This window comes from Octopus bimaculoides, chromosome Z, assembly GCF_046866305.1.
Source record: "Octopus bimaculoides isolate indiv1 chromosome Z, ASM4686630v1, whole genome shotgun sequence".
Lineage (NCBI taxonomy): Eukaryota > Metazoa > Mollusca > Cephalopoda > Octopoda > Octopodidae > Octopus > Octopus bimaculoides.
Genome location: NC_142944.1, coordinates 10,870,834 through 10,892,615, shown reverse-complemented (window position 1 = coordinate 10,892,615; position 21,782 = coordinate 10,870,834). Strand labels below are relative to the sequence as shown.

Below are 21,782 nucleotides of genomic sequence, written 5' to 3'. Positions count from 1 at the left end.
CAATTAACCCTTCTACCTCAATGATTTTCATCCTTACTCAAGCAAGCATGGAAAAGGGTATAAAAGCAATGATGAGGAATAATTGTAATTATCACAAATTCTTTAACCTTTTAGCTTTTAAACTGGTCATATCTGGTCAAAATATTCTACTTGGTCAATGTTCAAAGCAACCAGATCCAGTCCTTCACTCCTACTTTACAATATCATTCTCAAAACTTCCGAATCATCAAAATCTCAAAGCTATGAGACTGCATAATTAATTCAAAACAAAGTGAGTGGCTGTGTGGTAAGTAGCCTGCTTACCAACCACATGGTTCTGGGTTCAGTCCCACTGCGTGGCACCTTGGGCAAGTGTCTTCTACTATAGCCTCGGGCCGACCAAAGCCTTGTGAGTGGATTTAGTAGACGGAAACTGAAAGAAGCCCGTTATATATATATGTATGTGTGTGTCTGTGTTTCTCCCCCCCCCCCCCACTATCGCTTGACAACCGATGCTGGTGTGTTTACGTCCCCGTAACTTAGCGGTTCGGCAAGAGACTGATAGGATAAGTACTAGGCTTCCAAAGAATAAGTCCTGAGGTCGATTAGCTCGACTAAAGGCGGTGCTCCAGCATGGCCACAGTCAAATGACTGAAACAAGTAAAAAGAGTAAAAAAAAAAGAGTATAATTAAGCATTAAATTTGATGGAGTAATCTGAATGTTAAAGGGTTAATCTCTAATTACTTCAAACTCTCATTTAAAATATCTTTGTGCGTAATAATTCTTAAGACTTCCATATTACATACAAGGCACTTAACAACCTTTTGCTAAAATAATCTTTTACAGAGTATTACAAGAAGAATTTGAGAAACGAGAAGAACTTGAAAGACTGAAGGCAATGCAGGAGCAGCTATTGGCAGAAGAACAATCTAAGAGGGAAGGTATTGAAGAGGAAAGGAACAAACAAGCGCAACTTTTGGCTGCAGCCAAACTTCAACTGGAAGAACTTCAAAGAGAGCGCAGTGTCGCTGATGAACAGCTGCAGGTCAGTGGTCAGTACCACCCTACCACACCATTCCTTCCTGATAGACAAACCAATAAAAAAAACATCCTTCTTTTTTAAATAAATCCTGGCAGAATTGCTCTTGAATGTTGGAAGTGGGTGGGTGGGGGTATAGAAATGCCTTGCAGCAGTTGTTTTAGAACTTAACATTTCTGAGTTCAAATCTCTTTGTTGTAAACTTTTCCTTTCAGCATCCCCAGGGTTAATTCAAAAAAAAAAAAAGAGTTGTCAGTCTGTCAAGTATTAGGGATGATATAATTGATTAACTCCATCCCCCTCAAAAATTGCAGGCCTTGTGCCTAAATCAGAAACCATTCATCATCATTTAGCATCAGCTATCCATGCTGGCATGAATTAGATGGCTGGGTGTTTTTTGTTTTTTTTGTTTTTTTTTTATGGTGACCAGAATATTTCGTCCTGGAATATTCGGTTCCAGAAAATTCCATCCTAGAAATTATTAGTCAATTATCCATCAAAAGATTAATTAAGCAAATGAAAAAATATATATAAATAAACAGAAGGGTAATTTTATTGAAAAAAATACATAAACCCATGTATAAAACAGCAAAAAATATATTTATAATATTACCTTTGTTTAACACAAATTAGGAAAATTTGGTCCCGAAAAATATTGATCTCAGACGTTAATATATTTCTCATGCAAACATTGATTTAACTAATCAGTATAAATAAAAACCAAAATAGAAGAATAATTTTATTGATTAAAATATAAAAATCATATGTATAAACTAGCAGAAAAATAAAGGTAACTTTTGTTTAAACCATCAAAAAATACATATGATCTTTCCTTTTTTCAAACATTTTAAACAAAAATTTAGGAAAATAGATCTGAGAACATTCTGTCCCTGAAAATTAAACCAAACAATTTAATGAATAAGCAATTGCCTTTAAGAAAGTTAATTTATCATTACTATCATAAGATTGCACAAAGCTTTTTATCTGCATATCTATTGACTGGTATTTTCTCTTTTTCTATGGATTATCTCCTCTTTGAGCATGAATTATTTTGGTCTGCCTAATGGATTCTTCTTTTCAAAGAGCATCAGTAAGCTTCCAGATGTTTGGCTGCTTGCTTGATATTGATGTGCACAATACTGACTGAAACCCCTCAAGAGCATTGTCTATATGAGGCAATTCCTGAATTACTTGACTGTAAACATTCCCAAAATTAACTGGATACAAGGGCTCTACTCATCTGCCACGTCTTCCTTTCTTTGGTCCAATGTATGTCAGCTCGAAATAGCTTATAAAATCTATTGGAATTGATTCATCCTCACAGAGATCTTCATAAGTATCAATTACTTCTTCTGGTGGTAAATATGCCAGTGCGCAGAACATTTTAATTTTAGTGGCAAAAGAACCATCAGTATTATATTGAACTTGATATCTGATTTGACATAATTTCCTATATACTGTCTAGCAAAAATGTAATAAACAACCTACCTGTGCTTCCAGTAAAATTATGGTCACAGCTGTTATGAATTGCCTGTTCAAAGTCAATCAGTACTTGACGATATTTGATAAAGGGGTGCAGTTTTTTTTTATTTCAAGAAAAGTCTTGTCCTATGTTGCTTGTTTTTTTTGTTTTTTTTTCTTTTTATTTGTGTCCAGCAGTAGAATGAAAGCTCAAGGATAAGATCTACCATTTATGATAGCATGAATGGTGAAAAGCTGATACCATGCACTTGGTGATTATTTGAATGTCATCCATTCCTAAAAATGGTGTTTTCCAGTTGTTGGAAACCTTCATTAGAAGCAAAGATTAAAATCTTCTTTTCATTATTACTGCCTGCGTCGCATTGCAGGAACAAATCACTGCATTCCAAGTATTTAAAAGAATCAGGCACTTGAAATCCAGTTTAATGAAGAGGTAAATTTTCCTAGTACCGTTTTTTACGTGCCACCAGCATCAGCCACAACTATTTCACTTGGCTTGTCAGGTCTTCTCAAGCCTCTCTAAGGCCCACTATTTGAAGATCATGCTTCTCTACCTCACCCCATGTCTTCTTGGATCTTTATTGTGCCAGTTTGTAATACTTCTGGAAACTGTTTACAACCGTGGAATTTCATATTTCACATTCTCACTACTATTATTTGTAGTTTCTGAAATGAGCGTTCAAGTACTTGTTTCAACTCCATCTTGCAGCATTTTTTGTTAATGCTGAAATGGCATATCATGCTTCCAATACATTTGGTGCTGGTTTGTGATCATGACTGCTGGTTGTTGAAATAATTATAGGTTCATCTGGTTTGCGAATCTCACGGAACTAAACTTATTAAAGTTCTAAACATAATTAAGTTCATCACTCAATTTGTCTTTGTTTACTCACTTTTATAATATTTTACAGCCGTATTAGGGTTTCTTAAAATTGGAAATATTTGTTATCCTATGGGTGAGGGGACACCATAGTGGGCGAAATGACCAGATACCAATTTAAAAAGTTGTCTGGGACCAAATTTTCCTAGTACCGTTTTTTACGTGCCACCAACATGAGTGTCAGTTACATGACATTGGCATCAGCCACAACTATTTCACTTGGCTTGTCAGGTCTTCTCAAGCTTCTCTAAGGCCCACTATTTGAAGATCATGCTTCTCTACATCATCCAATGTCTTCTTGGATCTATTGCTTCCACAAAGATCTGCACCTTTTACACAGCTGTCCTCGTCCATATGCATCACATCACAATACCAGCACCATTGTCTCTTGTACACCATATCTGATGCCTCTTATGCCCAGTTTTCTCTTCAGATGCTTACACTCTATCGTACATGCACATCCAGCAAATCATACCAGCTTCATTTCTTTCAAGCCCATGTTTCATTGCTGTGTAGCATGGCTGTTCACACACAGGCATCATACAATCTGCCCTTCACTCTGAGGGAGAGGCCCTTTCCTACCAAAAGAGGTAGGAGCTCTTTGCACTTTGGCCAGCCTATTCTTTTTCTCACAGCTACACTATTGGAGCATGCACCTCTGCTTTGGTCACCTAGATAACGGAAGCTATCAACAACTTCTAGCTTTCCCCACTGGCATTTGATGGAGTCTATTTTCTGTACATTTTTATTTTTTACTGTACCTTTGCACCTTCCTCACACAAAAAGTATTTTCCCTGTAGTGCATTTTTGCTGGTAGCTTATTTCACTGGATAATTGCTGTATAGAGTGTCTTGTTTGTGGGTTGTTTTGTTTAGACTGTACAATTGAATTGGTAGTATTTTGCATAGGATGTTGGCTGTTCCTAGCAGAACTATTTTTTGGATATTATGTGTTGTTGAGGATCCAAGTATAGCTTCTACTTTTTTGTTCATGTTTTTTTACCATGCCCGATGCTTCAACTATTGTTGGTATTATTTTCACCTTCATGTCCCACATCTTGAATACTTCAGTTTCGAGGTCTTTGTTCTTTGACAATTTCTCCACTTCTTTTTGGATATTTTGATCAGAAGGGACTGCAATGTCTATCAGTAAGTAGGTGATTTTTTTCCCAATCCTTGATTATCATGTCTGGGCAATTAGCGTTTATTTCTTTGTCAGTTTGAACTGGCATATCCCAGATGATTGTGGCCTGATCATTGTCTTGTACTTTAGCACATGGTTATACCACCTTTTGTCAGTTTTAATGTTGTAGTGTTGGCATATTGTCAAGTGGATATAACTTATTCAGTCATGTCTGTGTGTGTGTGTATGTGTATATATATATATATATATATATATAATAATAATAATATTAGGGATAAAAATCCAAATTTACAGGTAAAAACTCAATTAAATTCAAATTATTGAAAATTAAAATTAAATTAAGTTTTACAGTATATGTGACAGTGGGTTTTCATTGATGAGTTCATGAACCTTGGTTCTTTTCCCTAAAACTATATATATATATATATATATATAAACGATATATGAGTATATGTATATATATGTACATGTATGTACATACCTTCATCTACATATAGATACATAACTGGGTACATGACGTGGCAAAAGAACATGGACAAAATGATAAACAAGGTACAAAAAACAAGCAAGCCTCATAGAAACATCTCCTTCATCAGCTGCCACCATTAAAACACTGGCGTTTCGAAGAATTAAGGCAGTACACATCGTTGAAATGGTTCTTCCCACGAACACAAATTAAATTATTTTCGTGGAGGGTAGTGGCGGACGGAAAACAGGACAGGAAAACGAAACGGTGAATAAACAAACAAGCAGAAAGGCTGTACAGCCAGACGTGAAGTGTGTATGTATTGAACGCTGTTAAGCACGAACAGGAGGGGCAAAGAAGTACGTGCGAGCTTGGGGAGTCGAAGAACGAAAAGAAATAACAGCTGGACACACGTGACCAAGGCTGTGTAAAGAGAAAGAGTAGCAGAGGGAAAAGAAGGGGAGGAAGTAGAATAAAAGTGAGCAACGAGAGGTAGAGAGAGAGAGAGAGAAAGAGAGATAGCAGTAGCAACGGTGAGAGGCGAACTACGAGTGACGAGATAGAGAAAGAGAGAGATAGTAGTGACAGGTAGAGGCGAAGAATGAGAGGGAGAGACATATAGATATATATATATATATAGATATATATATATATATATATATATATATAAAAATATATATATATATATATATATAAAAATATATATTGTGTGTGTTTATTCACATTTGGCAAAGACTAGGCAGCCAGAGATGATGTAGTCAACTCTCTCATGTGCTGGTTGTACATTCTGCATTTGGTGTTAAGGCCTGTTTTCATGTTTTTTGTCTCTTTGACCATTTCTGCTATGTTATCATCTGAGATCAGTGTATCAGTGTAGTTTGAGTCTGTTTTGTCACCTCTTTTATCACAGGTCTTGTTGGAGTTCCTGGAGTCTTGCATGCATAGGGGGCTGACTACCTGCAACCTACGGTACCATGCTATTTGTTCTTTTCAGCTATCTAATACTTTCCTGATTATTTTGGCCATGCCAAAGAGGCAAACCTTTTGTAACAGTTTTACTGGGCACTCTATTCCAATTTCCTTTATATTCTTCTTGATGCCTTCTGATACTGTTCCAAAGGACCCAACAAGGACCCTTCATTTTCCATAGCCAGGTTATTTTGTAGATTATCAATTATCTGCAGCTCCTTTTTTGGCTCCCTTTCTGTTCAACGGATAGCAGCCTGCTTTTTTTTACCAAGTATCTATACAGTTCACCAGCTAAAGCGACTGACAATAGTTTCCACGTTAGCAGAAGGCATGTTATTGGTCTAAAGTTGGATGCAGCATTTCTCTTTTCAGGATCCTTGGCACATAACAATGTCTTTCCCATTGTCATCCAGCTGGGCACTGTGCCTCCCCGCAAGCACTCATCTAGTTGTTGCACTATCCTTTCATGGAGCCCTCACAGCTTCTTCATCTAATACTCTTGGACACCATTCAGTCCTGATCTCTTCCAATTTTGGTTCTTGTCTGATTTTTCATCGTTTATGTATTTGCTTCCTAGCATTATTCTTATGCTTTCGTTCTGCAATTCCCCTCGTCTCAAGCTGTCAACATGTCCTAAACGTCTTTAATTTTGCTCATTTCTCACAAATTCTTCTACACCAGTATGATTCGTTACGTTCTGTCTGTTCTTTTCTTTTGTATCCAACTCTCTCTGCAGCAACCATAGCTGCAGCCTTAATAATCTTAGTTTCAGTTATATCTCTTGTCTGGAATAGTCCAAGAACTGAATCTATCTTTACGGTTTCAACCTTGAGCTTGCGTCAGTCAGTGTATCTCAGATTGGGGTGTGCTTGATCCTGGTTTTCTCTAATATATCAGCACAGCATCCTCACTATGTCTTGTTTGTCATCATTGTATTCTTCTGATATAGCTCTTCCTAATACTTCTGCTTCATTTGCTGAGATGGTATTACTAGTATGACTGTAGTATCATAGACGTCGCACAGTATACAATTTGTGATTGAATATATTGTGTCTACTGGTGGTTTGTACTGTTTGTCAAGTCACAACAAGGATTTTGTATGATTATTACAATTATTAAAGCAGTGAGTTAGCAAAATTATTAACATGTTGGACAAAAATACTTTGCAGCATTTTTTGTTTCAGCTTCATTCCAAGTACAAATTCTACCTTCACACTTGTACCAATCTTTTTCAGCCATGTTGGTAGTTGAGTGCAAGAACACAACCAGGAGTATATATGGGTTAAGGCAGAGACCTGGCAAAATTATTAACATGCTGGACAAAATACTTTTGCAGCATTTTGTTTCCGCTTTGTTCTGGGTTCAAATATCATTGAGGTTGACTTTACCTTTCATCCTTTTGAAGTTGATAAATCAAGTATCACTAAAACATGGGGGTTGATGTAATCTAGTCCCGTCCCCCAAAATTTCAGACCTAATGTCTTTACCAGAAAAGATTATTATCATTATTACTATTATATTATTTGAAAAGTCACAGCTTATTTTGCTGGGTATGATCGATAGTGTCGGCTGTCCATAGCCAGCAGACTAAGGTGACAATTGTTTACTGGTCATGCTTCAAGAACCCTTTAAAGAATTCTTGCAGTCCCAACCAATGCTGATTTTTGTAGGTGTTCTACCTTCACGCTTGCACCGATCTTTTTCAGCCATGTTGTTAGTTGAGTGCTAATACTTCCAAGTGCACCAAATACTTTTGCTATCACGTCCACTCTTTTCATTGACCACAACCTTCGTATTTCCTATTTTAAATCATGTTTTTTTTTTGTTTTTCTTTTACATTGAACCTGTTGTCACTGGGACATGCTATGTCGATAATCATACATGGTCTTTTTCATTCACCACAACCATGTCTAGTCTGGTGATCACACTGGATCATTACATCCCACAGGATTTTGTAGTTCTTATTTTCAATGACTCCATCTGGGGTTTGTTTGTACCACGTCTTTGCTCTTTGTAAGCCATGATTTCCACAGAGCTCCCAGTGGATCATTCTTGCCACATTCTCATGGCATCGTTTGTATTTGTGTTGTACCAATTTCGGGCATTTGCTAACAATATGCCATGAGAGGGAGTTAGAAACGGCTATTTCCTTGCATGTTGAAAAAAATAGATGCTTTAATGAAACATCTATAATTCACCTTGATACAAAAAAGATGTCAGCGGGCGAGATGAACAGAATAATTTTTCAAAAATTACTGAGAGTTAATAGCGTACCAAAGTTTCGGGTTTAACTTACAAATTAAATAAATTAATTTTTAAAAGATTGGTTTAAATTAAATTTGTCAAGTATGACCTTCTTCAGCACTATCCCTCCATATTTGCGTAAAAAATATATTAAAAAAAATATGACCTTATTCGTTCACAGCCATTCGAATTTAAAGGTATCAAATCATTTCAAAGCAAGAGTGAAAGAAAGCTATATATATATATACATATATATATATATATATATATATCTAAGATAGTGGTGCAAGAATGCACCGATATTTACTGGAAATAGCAGTCAATGATATACAACACTATAGTAAAGTTTTACTATATATATATATATATATATATATATATATATATATATATATATATATATTTCACACATATTTTTTCTGTATTCTCCCTTCCACCCTGCTTTTTTCCTGTGCGTCTATAGACACGTACATAGAACCTTATGTGTGCACTTGTGGATGTGTGCGGGTATGTGTGTGTATATAGATGGATGTGCGTGCATGTGAGAATATGCACATATAGACGCGTTTTGCCCTTATAGCTTTTTCACACTTTTTTCTGTATTTTGCTTTTAGCCCTGTTTTTTTCTCGACCATGTGTGTATATTGACGTGTGTATGGACCTTTTTTGCGAGCGTGTTGTGTGTGGGTGTGTATGCGGGTATACTCTTACATGCAGGTATATATATGTATGTATATATATATTGGGTGGGTGACCGTGTGTTTCAAGCGAGGGTGGATAAGATTATAAAATATAAGCACATGTATGAGCTGGTGCACTTACGCGAATACTATGAACATTTTTACTTCTTTACCTTTACTCCCTCCCCTTAGTGGTCATTCTAATAGCTCTTTTGTCTTAATAACGGTCAACCACAGAGTAATTTCCCTTTGTTTAACGGTCATTTTCATACCATTTTTTCGATGGCCAGATAACTGAAGAGATGCCGGTGTGGGTTTCCGCCCCGACATCCGAAACTCGTTTTATCATGGCTACTGAATAATTGTCACATATTTTTACAGATATATACAGATATATGTATATTTTTACAGATATATGGAAGGCCCATTATGAACATTTCAGAGTGCTTGGGTGTCAATCTGAGGACAGTGCAAAACTTCTCATTTCACATTGCTCTTTTCTACTTGGCTGTAAATCTGCAATTGGGTAACCTGGCAATGGACTGGTTTCCCATTCAGCAGGCAATGTTGGCCTGCTCATCTAGCCAATAGAATGACATCATTCAACAGCGAAAAATATTTTGTGAAGAAGTGCATTCTGGTTGGTGATGTGCCAAAACTGCAAAGATAATCTGGAACTTGACTGAGGAAAGAAAACTCCAAATGACCCGTCTTTTCGTCTTTTCCCTTTTTTTGTATCATCTAACTGTCTGGATGTTTTGCGTTCTTGTCCGATTTTGTGCATTCTTTTATATATTCCTCACTCTCGCCACCCTCACCTCCCAACACCATCACACCACACCACATGCCACCACAACATACACCACATCACATCACACCACCATGCACTGACAACTTCCCAGCCCCGCATCGTCACACATACACACGCACACGTCAAGATCACCAGCCCTCTTCCACACGCACATACATACTCTTATACACGCGCACTTTCATTTTGCGATCACCACTACTTTATTATCTCCCCTTCTTCCTAGCTCTCTTGTGTGACCTTTCTGTCCGGCATTCGCCATGAAAGATCGCTAGCCACTACACATTCTTTATTTTCTCTCCTTGTTTTTTCTGTGTTCCTTTCTGTGGAAGAGCGTAGGCTCGAAACGTTAAAGACTTTTTCACTTCCTGAGCATTAAACTAATACATCTGTTTGTTGTCTACACCACCTGTCTTCGTCTTTTGTTTTTTTTTGTGAATTCTCCCCATATATTACACACTCACGTGGTCGCACCAGTTGATCCTGTCTCCTCTCATCACCTAACGAACTTTTAAGGATTCTCCACCCGGACATTCTACTCTCGTACACTTCAACTGCACCTCTCCTGCCCATGGATTACACTGGGCTCCTCTGTTGATGAAAAAGTCGCTCCAATACATGATGTTCAAAGCTTTTGAACCTTTTGAACTTTAAGTAACTTTTTTATACTTTCTAAACTTTTTTTGTACTTTCTGCTTTTTCCTATTGTCGTTTCTTCCTACTCTGGTCGTTCTTACTCTATTTTCTCTAATCCACACCTGTTACCTTGCCTCTCTCTCCCTCACTTTCTTTTCCCCTTTCGCCTTCTCTTCTCCCCTTCTCCCTTTTCTCTCTGCTTCTTCCATCTTCATCCTTTCTTTCCCTGTTTTTATTTTCTTCTCCCACTTCTCATATATATATATATATATATATATATTTATTTATATATTTCGCCTCAAGCCTTTTGCATTTTTTCTCTTCATGCCTTTTATTTTCTCTCCCCACACCTTTTGAATTTTTCCTCCCCATGTCTTTATTTACCCCCCCCCCCCCCCCTTCCCCCCTTTTTTCTCCTTTCTCTTGTTTTGCAATCATGCCCGACTACAAACCTTTCCTCCTGCACCTCCAACACCGTCTAAAACAATACCTTCGCACACTTCCTTTCCCCTGCTTTCAGCATTCTATTAACCTTTCCCTACTGATTTTCAAAGAAACTCGTTTCTCTAGTCACATTTTGTTTTTCACTCGCTGCTTGCATCACCGCCTCATCCCTAAAGGTTTCTGCCTCCATTTCCACCCGACTCTCCACTCTGCTACAACCATCCTACCCATACTCCATACTACATCCTACCGCCTTACGCATGCCACCATTTGCTCTAATCTCTCCAAAATACACACCATCGACTGTCTTCTCTCTCTTGCTTTTTCCATCTTCTTCTCCTCCCAGTAGCCCTCCCATACAAACGCTACGTTACATTATATAATTCATTTAAATCATATCCTTCATCAATTTCTCGCTCACACCAGACAACGTAAATTACACTCACTCCTCTATTCCGTCACACCCGATGCCACTACCCCTCTCCCTCCCTGATACCTCATCCACCCCCGTCCCTCCACCCCCCCAGCCTTCCACCATTCCCACCACCCCTCATACTTCTATCTCATCCACCCCTTCTCCACTTCAGTCTGTTGTTACCATTTCTCCAGATCTTCACCTCTCTGAGGCGGAGTGCTCCCTCCTCAGTAGGGGTCTGCGCTTCATCCCCCTCACTCCATCCAGCAACGAATTTTGGGTTTGTATCGATATTCACAGCTTTGTGTGCCGTATTAGGTTGTGTGCGCTTTTCCACAACATCCACCTGCATCGAATAAGGAGGACTACTTCACCAATCTGGGCCTCCAACCATCCCAGTGGATGCCTGCTCCTGGCCAGGTCCAAGCAGTCAATCTTTTTGCGGGCGCCTGCCAGTGTGCTGTGGACCAGTTTAACTTTTCCAGGCATCCCCATCATCTGAACATCTCCCCAGCCGACCATCCACTACAAACACACACTCACACTCATACCTCCACTTCTCCTCCCACCCTAAACATGCCAGGCTTTCCATCCCCAATTCCCAATTCCTCCGTCTATGCAGGTTCTGTAGTGATGACCATAACTGAGGCTGTGTCTCAAGTCACGGCTCACTACTTCGTCCTACATGGATATCCCCTCACTACTATCCACACTGCCCTTGCCAGAGCACATTCTGTGGACCGTGCATCTGCTCTCTCCCCCTGAACCGGCCCCGCCGTCTCCCGCCTCCCTTTTCCCCTCACCTACCACCTCATCACCCTACCTCTCCAACACACCATTCTCTGAGCCTTCCGGCGACTTCAGTCCAACCCCTCCACTTCACACATCTTCCCTAACTGACCCCTCCCCTCCTTCAAACGAGTCCACAACCTACGAGACCTCTTGGTCTACAGCTTCTTCCCTAACCTAACCTCCCAACCCAGCTCATTCCCCTGCTCCCACCCACACTGCCGCACTTGTCCATACCACTCCAACACCACCCTCCTCACCAGCACCCATCATTGACCCTATCACATCACCGACTCCTTCACCTGCACTTCTACCAATGTCATCTACTGCATCTCCTGCTCTCTCTGTACAACTCGGATGTCTAAAATCTAGGATAATCTAGGACCAAGGTTTCAAACTGTACAAATTACATTTGTTGACGTAAACTTGATTAGTTCTCAACAGCTACACTTACGGCAATAAAATCTCAAATGATGCTACATCAATACCAGTATTTACTAGTCTGAAATGCCTAACCATTAACAGACCAGGAACAGTGAAAAAAGTTTTCAAAGAAAACATTATGAAATAGTGCAATACAGTAGCATTGCTTTCCAGTAAAACAAAGCACCATCTCTTCCGTCTGCACTTCTCTTAGGGGACACTTTGCTTGCATGTGTCCCCTACTTCTACACTGATGACATATGGGTGGTCTCCCCTCCACCACGACTCTTTGTCGGTGTCTTGTTGTGGAGTATCAACTCTTCTGCAATTTTGTGTAAATCTGGTAGGGTCACTTGGATTAGTACTTCTTGCAGCACATCTTCCACAGTAGGTTGGCAAGAGTGCCCACCTTGATCTTATCAAGTGTAATGCTTTTTCGCTTTTTCTTTCCTCTTGAATCGCATCTCAAGTGTGCTGTATTTTCTCCTTCTGCGATCAATTCATGGCAACTACTAAAACATTATGTAATAGTGCAGTTCAGTAATATTGCTTCCCAGTAAAACAAATCACCATCAGGTTAAAGTACATATACTATATATTCGTGAAGGCATGTAACCTAGTGTTTAAGACATAGCATTCATGATCACATGAGCATGGTTTCCATTCCTATGCAAGCAGTGCATTGTGTTCTTCAGCAAAAGTTTTCATTTCACATTGCCCTTGTCCATGCGGGTGTAAATCTGCAATTGGGTAACCCAGCAATGGGCTGGTGTCCCATTCAGCAGGCAGTGTGAACCTGCTCATCTAGTCAATGGAGTGACATCATTCAAAGGCCAAAATAATGTAAAGAAGTGCACTGTAATCAGTGGTGTATCACATCCAGTAGTCTGGTCAATATAGTATTATATATCTTTATATATGTATATGTAAGTATACATATATTATTCAAGGCATGTTGCATAGTGTGCAGCAGAATGTCGTTTTGATTTTCAGGCATAATCAGTCTGTGTAGGTCTTTCCATGTCTTCTTTGGCCAGCCTCTTTTTCTATTACCTTCCAGCGACATCCAGCCCATGCCTGGTTTAGTAAGCCTCTCCTCTGGTAGTCTTATGGTGTGTCCAGCCATTCTCATCTGTCATTCAGTTACAATTGCATGCAGGGGCCTTACTTTTTCTGCTTGGTGACTGGCTTCATTTGTCACCCTATCTTGATAAGGTATATATAGGATCTTCCTATGGCACAGCTGATGAAATACGGCATGATGGCTGGCAATTTTAGCCTTCATCTTCCAGGTCTCTGCTTCATCGATTGTTATTGGCTGTATTGCTGCATTTGTACAGATGAATCATGAGCTCTATACTTATGCTATTGCTACAACAAAGTGTTGTCTGTCCTCAAAGTACTGCCACTGCCTTGCCAATTGTATAGCTTACATCTGTGTCTCCATTGCTGTTGCTTGTCACTATGCTTCCCAGATATGTGAAGTTTATAACTTCTTCAACTGGTTCTTGTCCATCTTTCATTGGTACACCTTTCACTCGTTTCCTAACTTGCATTACCTTCATCTTTTGACAACTGATTCTGAACCCACTCTTTGCCGCTTCCCTTTCCATTTTTGTTGTCATTTCATGTAATGTTGGACAACTATCGGCCAAAAGGGCAAGTCTGTTCGCTGGTCATTCCCTATCCATGGTATGCCTACAGCCGGTCCTACCATTGATCTGCAGATAAGAAAATCAATGATGATCAGAAACAACATTGGTGACAGGAGATAACTTTGTCTTACTCCAGTGACAATCTTGAGCAAACCAGTGTATCCATACTCTGTTCTAATGTAGCAGCTTCAGTTATTGTAGAAACTGCTAATTAGACTAATGTAATTGTCTGGTCTTCCATACACTTTTGCAATCTTCTAGAGGGTTTCACTATGCACACTGTCAAATGCCTTTTTTGAAGTCAATAGAGTTTATCATTAATAATCTTTGGTGTTCCATGCATTGTTCTGTGATGTTGCACAGTGTGAATATTTGCTCAGAGCACGATCTGCTGGGTCGACATCTGGCTTTACATCTAGTGGAAGCTTCAACTGGAACAGCAACACAGAGCACAACAATTTACCTGGTGTTGATGACAATGTTATTGCCTTCCGGTTTTGGCAGTTGCTCAAATCTGCTTCATTTGGTCGTTTAATAATGACTCCGCTCTTCAGGTACTCTTTGTTTTCTACCCAGCATTCATTACGTAACTGTATCAACCTTTTGACCTTAATCTGGCCATCCTGTTTGATTAATTCTGCAGAAGTGTTGTCCAGTCCTAGAGCTTTATTTCTCTTTTTTTAATCACTTCAGTACTTATCACTTCTTTGCTAATTGGTCCCCTTTCAACTCCCAACTGTTCTATTTGTTGGTCCTCTAAATTCAATTCTATTGATAGTGCTGTTTGTGTTTTGTTGTTCTTCGCTTGTGCCTACGTACGTACATACATACATACATACATACATACATACATACATATATACATACATATATAACACACCAATTTGGACAGTTATTATTTTTATAAGAATGGGACGTATACGTATATTAGTGAAGGCATGTAGCCTAGTGTTTCAGACTTGGCATTCATGATCACAGGATCGTTGCTTTGATTCCTTGGTAAGCAGTGCATTGTGTTCTTGAGCAAAACTTCATTTCACATTCCTCTTGTGAGGAAATGCATTGTGATTAGTGGTGTATCACATCCATTAGTCTTGTCCATTCTTCATAAGCCTTTAACCTGCTTTCTTACAAAAATAATAACTTAGAAACAAACTATGTACAATTTAATTATTTTTATGGGAGCATTTCTACTGGACCTCTGTCTAATCATTAAAATATTCATCTAATGATCCAGCATTAAGTACTGCAGCATGCCTTTTCTGATCTTGAGAAAATCTCATCTCGCTTCTCTCTTCATACTCTCACCTTGGGTTTTCTACAATCCTCCTTGCTTTATCCTTCTTTCTGGAGATATCTCGTCTTTTCTTTGACGTATTTTTTTCAATATTGCAAACAAAAAATCATGGACATTGAAAGAAATTATACATTAATGCCTATTTTGTAAGCATTTATGCATATGTAGTATGTTTTTAATTTTTGTATGCAGTATAAATTAACCGAAGAGAAGCACATGTATGAACTGCTAATTTAACGGTAAATGCCACAAGAATTATTATAGATAAATTTCTTAATAGGTATTAAATGTTAATTCGAGGGTAAATATGTAACTGTAAATATCTTGCAATCTTGCAACTGCTGCAATAATTATTAACTGGTAATTAAAGGGTAAATGTGTATTTTCATATACATTGGACGTACCACCTCATTGTTTTTTGTCAAGAGTTTCACCTCCAGCCGTTTGTTATGTCACTCAATACATACACTGGCACAAGATTCTGCTGTGGTGGCCGTAAAGATGGAAAATTTAGTACTTCTTGCAGCACGTCTTTCACAGTAGGTTGGAAAGAGTGCCCACCTTACTCTTCTCAAGTGTAATGCTTTCTCGCTTCTTCTTTCCTCTTGAGTCCATTTCTACTGTGCCGTATTTTCTCCCTCTTGCATAGAAGGTCGTCATTTATTTTACTTGAGTTAAACATTCTTCTGTTGCTAATACCTCTATCTTCTTGGTTTCAACATTTAGTGTTCTATACACTATTCTTTTCCATTCCACTCGTTGCATGGCTTCTTTTGGCAGTGTTACCCATAGGCAATCTCCCACCTTTACAATCAATTCCTTGTGTTTCCTTACTTTGTTGATATCAAAGTTTATTTCAATGACCTGCATTGCTTCGGCAGACAAGTTTTTACCTGCAGTCGCAGCGTAGCCAGCTATTTCCATATCCACACTGGGTAGTAGAATAATTTTTGAAGAAGACGTTCAACAATAAATAATAACAATATTCTTTAACAATTTTCAACAATACTCAAATAATTCCACTCACCACACACAACACTCTCTTCCAACCAAAATCACTAATGCCAGGACAGAATTTTCTGACCGCCTACTATGTATATATGAATATACTGGCAAAATGTAACCAGGTGGCGAGCATAGAAATTTTCATCTTACCTGTAGGAAGAACATTAGATAAATGTGCAACCCAGAGGTGGATTATCTAGGACCTCAGTTTGAAACTTTACAAATTGCATTTGTTAACATAAATTTGATTAGTTCTCAACAAGTAGATTTTCCTGGATAAAATCTCAAATGTGTCTACATCAATACCAGTATATGCTCTTGTGAAATGCCTAGCCTTGTTAACAGACTGAGAATGCCTCGTTAACTGACCAAAAACAGTGAAAAAGTTTTCAAAGAAAACATTATGAAATAGTGCAATACAATAGTATTGCTTTCCAGTAAACAAAGCACCATCTCTTCCGTCTGCACTTCTCTTAGAGGACACTTTGCTTGCATGTGTCCCCTACTTCTACACTTATAACATATGAGTGGTCTCCCCTCCACCACCACTCTCCATCGGGATTTTGTCGGGGAGTTTCAACTCTTCTGCAATGTTGTGTAAATCTGGTAGGGTCACTTGGATTAGTACTTCTTGCAGCACATCTTCCACAGTAGATTGGCAAGAGTGCCCACCTTGATCTTCTCAGGTGTAATGCTTTTTCGTTTTCTCTTTCCTTTCGAATCATTTCTGATGTGTGCTGTATTTTCTCCTTCTTTGATCAATTCATAGCAACTACTAAACTTTCAAAGAAAACATTATGTAATAGTGCAGTTTAGTAGTATTGCTTCCCAGTAAAACAGAGCACCATCAGGTTAAAGTACATATACCATATATTCGTGAAGGCATGTAGCTTAGTGTTTAAGACATAGCATTCATGATCACATGAGCATCGTTTCTATTCCTATGCAAGCAGTGCATTGTGTTCTTCAGCAAATCTCTTCATTACACATTGCGGGTGTTAATCTGCAATTAGGTAACCCAGCAATGGGCTGGTGTCCCATTCAGCAGGCAGTGTGAACCTGCTCATCTTGTCAATGGAGTGACATCATTCAAAGGCCAAAATAATGTAAAGAAGTGCACTGTAATCAGTGGTGTATCACATCCAGTAGTCTGGTCAATATAGTAATATATATATCTATATATATGTATATGTAAGTATACATATATTATTCAAGGCATGTTGCGTAGTGTGCAGCAGAATGTCGTTTTGATTTTCAGGCATAATCAGTCTGTGTAGGTCTTTCCATGTCTTCTTTGGCCAGCGTCTTTTTCTATTACCTTCCAGCGACATCCAGCCCATGCCTGGTTTAGTAAGCCTCTCCTCCGGTAGTCTTATGGTGTGTCCAGCCATTCTCATCTGTCATTCAGTTACAATTGCATGCAGGGGCCTTACTTTTTCTGCTTGGTGACTGGCTTCATTTGTCACCCTATCTTGATAAGGTATATATAGGATCTTCCTATGGCACAGCTGATGAAATATGGCATGATGGCCGGCAATTTTAGCCTTCATCTTCCAGGTCTCTGCTTCATCGATTGTTATTGGCTGTATTGCTGCGTTTGTACAGATGAATCATGAGCTCTATACTTATGCTATTGCTACAACAAAGTGTTGTCTGTCCTCTAAATACTGCCACTGCCTTGCCAATTGTATAGCTTACAACTGTGTCTACATTGCTGTTGCTTGTCACTATGCTTCCCAGATATGTGAAGCTTGTAACTTCTTCAACTGGTTCTTGTCCGTCTTTCATTGGTACACCTTCCACTCGTTTCCTAGGTACTCCCCAATATCGTCGTCGTACCTCCCCTCCACTAGTCCCCTGTAGAATACTTTCATGGTGTTGCAGCTTCTCAATTTCAACCCGGGAGGGCAAAGGTGCTTCAGAGCAGCGCTACACTCATGGTGCCATTCGCCCTTCCCAAGCCTCTCCTTGATCCACGACTGCAGTCCATTCATGGTAATGAGCTGCAGGATAGTGCTCCTCACAAGCGTCAACCACACCAGTTTACCCTCATCTTCGTAGACCCGGTGATGTCACATATACATATATTAGTGAAGGCATATAGCCTAGTCTTTAGGACATGGCATTCATGATCACAAGAGTGTGGTTTCAATTCCCAGGCAAGCAGTGCATTGTATTAACTATAGCAGAAACATAAAATGAATGTAGAACTTAGATGTGGATAAGCTAGGGTCTAGGTTTCAAACTTTATAACTTACGTTTGTTCACGTAAGCTTGATTAGTTCTCAACAGCTAGATGTTGAGGTGCTCATTTAGCCAATGGAGTGACATTCAAAAGCTAAAGTAGTGTGAGGAAGTGCATTGTGATCAGTGGTGTACCACATTGACTAGTCTGGTCAATCCAGTGATATATATGTATATTTATATACACACATATATGTGTGTGTATGTATGTATAACCTCCACTTTTACCCGCTCCCATTGATTGCACCTAGTATAGCACTAGTGTAGCAATAATTGGGTACCCTACCAGCAGTATACTGGATAGATACTATCCCTTAGTGGGTTGAACCCCCAACCCCTAACTCTCACGTTATATATATATATATATATATATAAAATATATTAATAAGGGTAGAAATTGATATTAATCAATTAAAACCAGCAGTCTAGCATATTAAAAAAATCCGAAGATTAAAATTATATTACATACAAAAATAAGAGGAATGACAAGCAAAAGTGGACTCCTATATGCTAGAAATAGATCCCGAATCATCTAATCACGACAAATATGTTCTCAGTAAAAATTCAGCGACAAAACAGACTGTAAAAGGGCAAGACAAATGAAAAAAATACTAAATAAAAAAATGATTAACCTATGTACCTTGGTTAAAATTTACATAAGTAAATATCTGCAGGATCATGAGCGTAGTTTCTCGATTTATAAAATATAATTTTCAGAAGTAGACACAAGACGTCCACCCGAAAGGGAGCACGTGTAGAGTTCTACAAATTACATTCAGTGTATCCCTTCAAATGTTAGATGATTCGGCATCTATTTCTAGCATATAGGAGTCCACTTTTGCTGGTCATTCCTCTCATTTTTGTATGTTATATATATATATATATACTGGCAAAATGTTACCAGGTGGCGAGCATAGAAGTTTCATTTTACCTCTAGGAAGAACATTAGATAAATGTGCAACCCAGAGGTGGATTATCTAGGACCTCAGTTTGCAACTTTACAAATTTCATTTGGTAACATAAATTTGATTAGTTCTCAACAGGTAGATTTTCTTGGATAAAATCTCAAATGTTGCTACATCAATACCAGTATATGCTCTTGTGAAATGCCTAGCCTTGTTAACAGACTGAGAATGCCTCGTTAACTGACCAAGAACAGTGAAAAAGTTTTCAAAGAAAACATTATGAAATAGTGCAATATAGTAGCATTGCTTTCCAGTAAAACAAAGCACCATCTCTTCCGTCTGCACTTCTCTTAGGGGACACTTTGCTTGCATGTGTCCCCTACTTCTACACTGATGACATATGGGTGGTCTCCCCTCCACCACGACTCTTTGTCGGTGTCTTGTCGTGGAGTATCAACTCTTCTGCAATTTTGTGTAAATCTGGTAGGGTCACTTGGATTAGTACTTCTTGCAGCACGTCTTCCACAGTGGGTTGGCAAGAGTGCCCACCTTGATCTTCTCAAGTGTAATGCTTTTTCGCTTTTTCTTTCCTCTTGAATCGCATCTCAAGTGTGCTGTATTTTCTCCTTCTGCGATCAATTTATGGCAACTGCTAAACTTTCAAAGAAAACATTATGTAATAGTGCAGTTCAGTAGTATTGCTTCCCAGTAAAACAAAGCACCATCAGGTTAAAGTACACATACTATATATTCGTGAAGGCATGTAGCCTCGTGTTTAAGACATAGCATTCATGATCACATGAGCATCGTTTCTATTCCTATGCAAGCAGTGCATTGTGTTCTTGAGCAAAACTTTTCATTTCACATTGCCCTTGTCCATGCGGATGTAAATCTGCAATTGGGTAACCCAGCAATGGGCTGGTGTCCCATTCAGCAGGCAGTGTGAACCTGCTCATCTAGTCAATGGAGTGACATCATTCAAAGGCCAAAATAATGTAAAGAAGTGCACTGTTATCAATGGTGTATCACATCCAGTAGTCTGGTCAATATAGTAATATATATATCTTTATATATGTATATGTAAGTATACATATATTATTCAAGGCATGTTGCGTAGTGTGTAGCAGAATGTCGTTTTGATTTTCAGGCATAATCAGTCTGTGTAGGTCTTTCCATGTCTCCTTTGGCCAGCCTCTTTTTCTATTACCTTCCAGCGACATCCAGCCCATGCCTGGTTTAGTAAGCCTCTCCTCTGGTAGTCTTATGGTGTGTCCAGCCATTCTCATCTGTCATTCAGTTACAATTGCATGCAGGGGCCTTACTTTTTCTGCTTGGTGACTGGCTTCATCTGTCACCCTATCTTGATAAGGTATATATAGGATCTTCCTATGGCACAGCTGATGAAATACGGCATGATGGCCGGCAATTTTAGCCTTCATCTTCCAGGTCTCTGCTTCATCGATTGTTATTGGCTGTATTGCTGCGTTTGTACAGATGAATCATGAGCTCTATACTTATGCTATTGCTACAACAAAGTGTTGTCTGTCCTCTAAATACTGCCACTGCCTTGCCAATTGTATAGCTTACATCTGTGTCTCCATTGCTGTTGCTTGTCACTATGTTTCCCAGATATGTGAAGCTTGTAGCTTCAACTGGTTCTTGTCCGTCTTTCATTGGTACACCTTCCACTCGTTTCCTAACTTGCATTACCTTCATTTTTTGACAACTGATTTTGAACCCACTCTTTGCCGCTTTCCTTTCCATTTTTGTTGTCATTTCATGTAATGTTCGACAACTATCGGCCAAAAGGGCAAGTCTGTTCGCCGGTCATTCGCTATCCATGGTATGCCTACAGCCGGTCTTACCATTGATATGCAGATAAGAAAATCAATGATGATCAGAAACAACATTGGTGACAGGAGATAGCTTTGTCTTACTCCAGTGACAATCTTGAACAAACCAGTGTATCCATACTCTGTTCTAATGCGGCAGCTTGAGTTATTGTAGAAACTGCTAATTAGACTAATGTAATTGTCTGGTCTTCCATACACTTTTGCAGTCTTCTAGAGGGTTTCACTATGCACACTGTCAAATGCCTTTTCTGAAGTCAATAGAGTTTATCATTAATAATCTTTGGTGTTCCATGCATTGTTCTGTGATGTTGCACAGTGTGAATATTTGCTCAGAGCACGATCTGCTGGGTCGACATCTGGCTTGTTGTTCCCCCAGCTTTACATCTAGTGGAAACTTCAACTGGAACAGCAACACAGAGCACAGC

General features: G+C 38.9%; 1 protein-coding gene across 2 annotated transcripts in view; it reads left to right on the top strand.

The window, feature by feature from the left end:
- Positions 1-21,782, top strand: part of LOC106880628 (switch-associated protein 70) — a 194,368-nt gene that overhangs the window by 140,874 nt on the left and 31,712 nt on the right. The window contains exon 7 of one of the 2 annotated variants that reach the window (XM_052973732.2): positions 827-1,025. In XM_052973732.2, the coding sequence (XP_052829692.1) occupies positions 827-1,025 (199 nt within the window). Of the gene's footprint in view, positions 1-826; positions 1,033-21,782 lie in introns of both variants that reach the window. The other variant, XM_052973733.2, reaches the window with a different exon arrangement.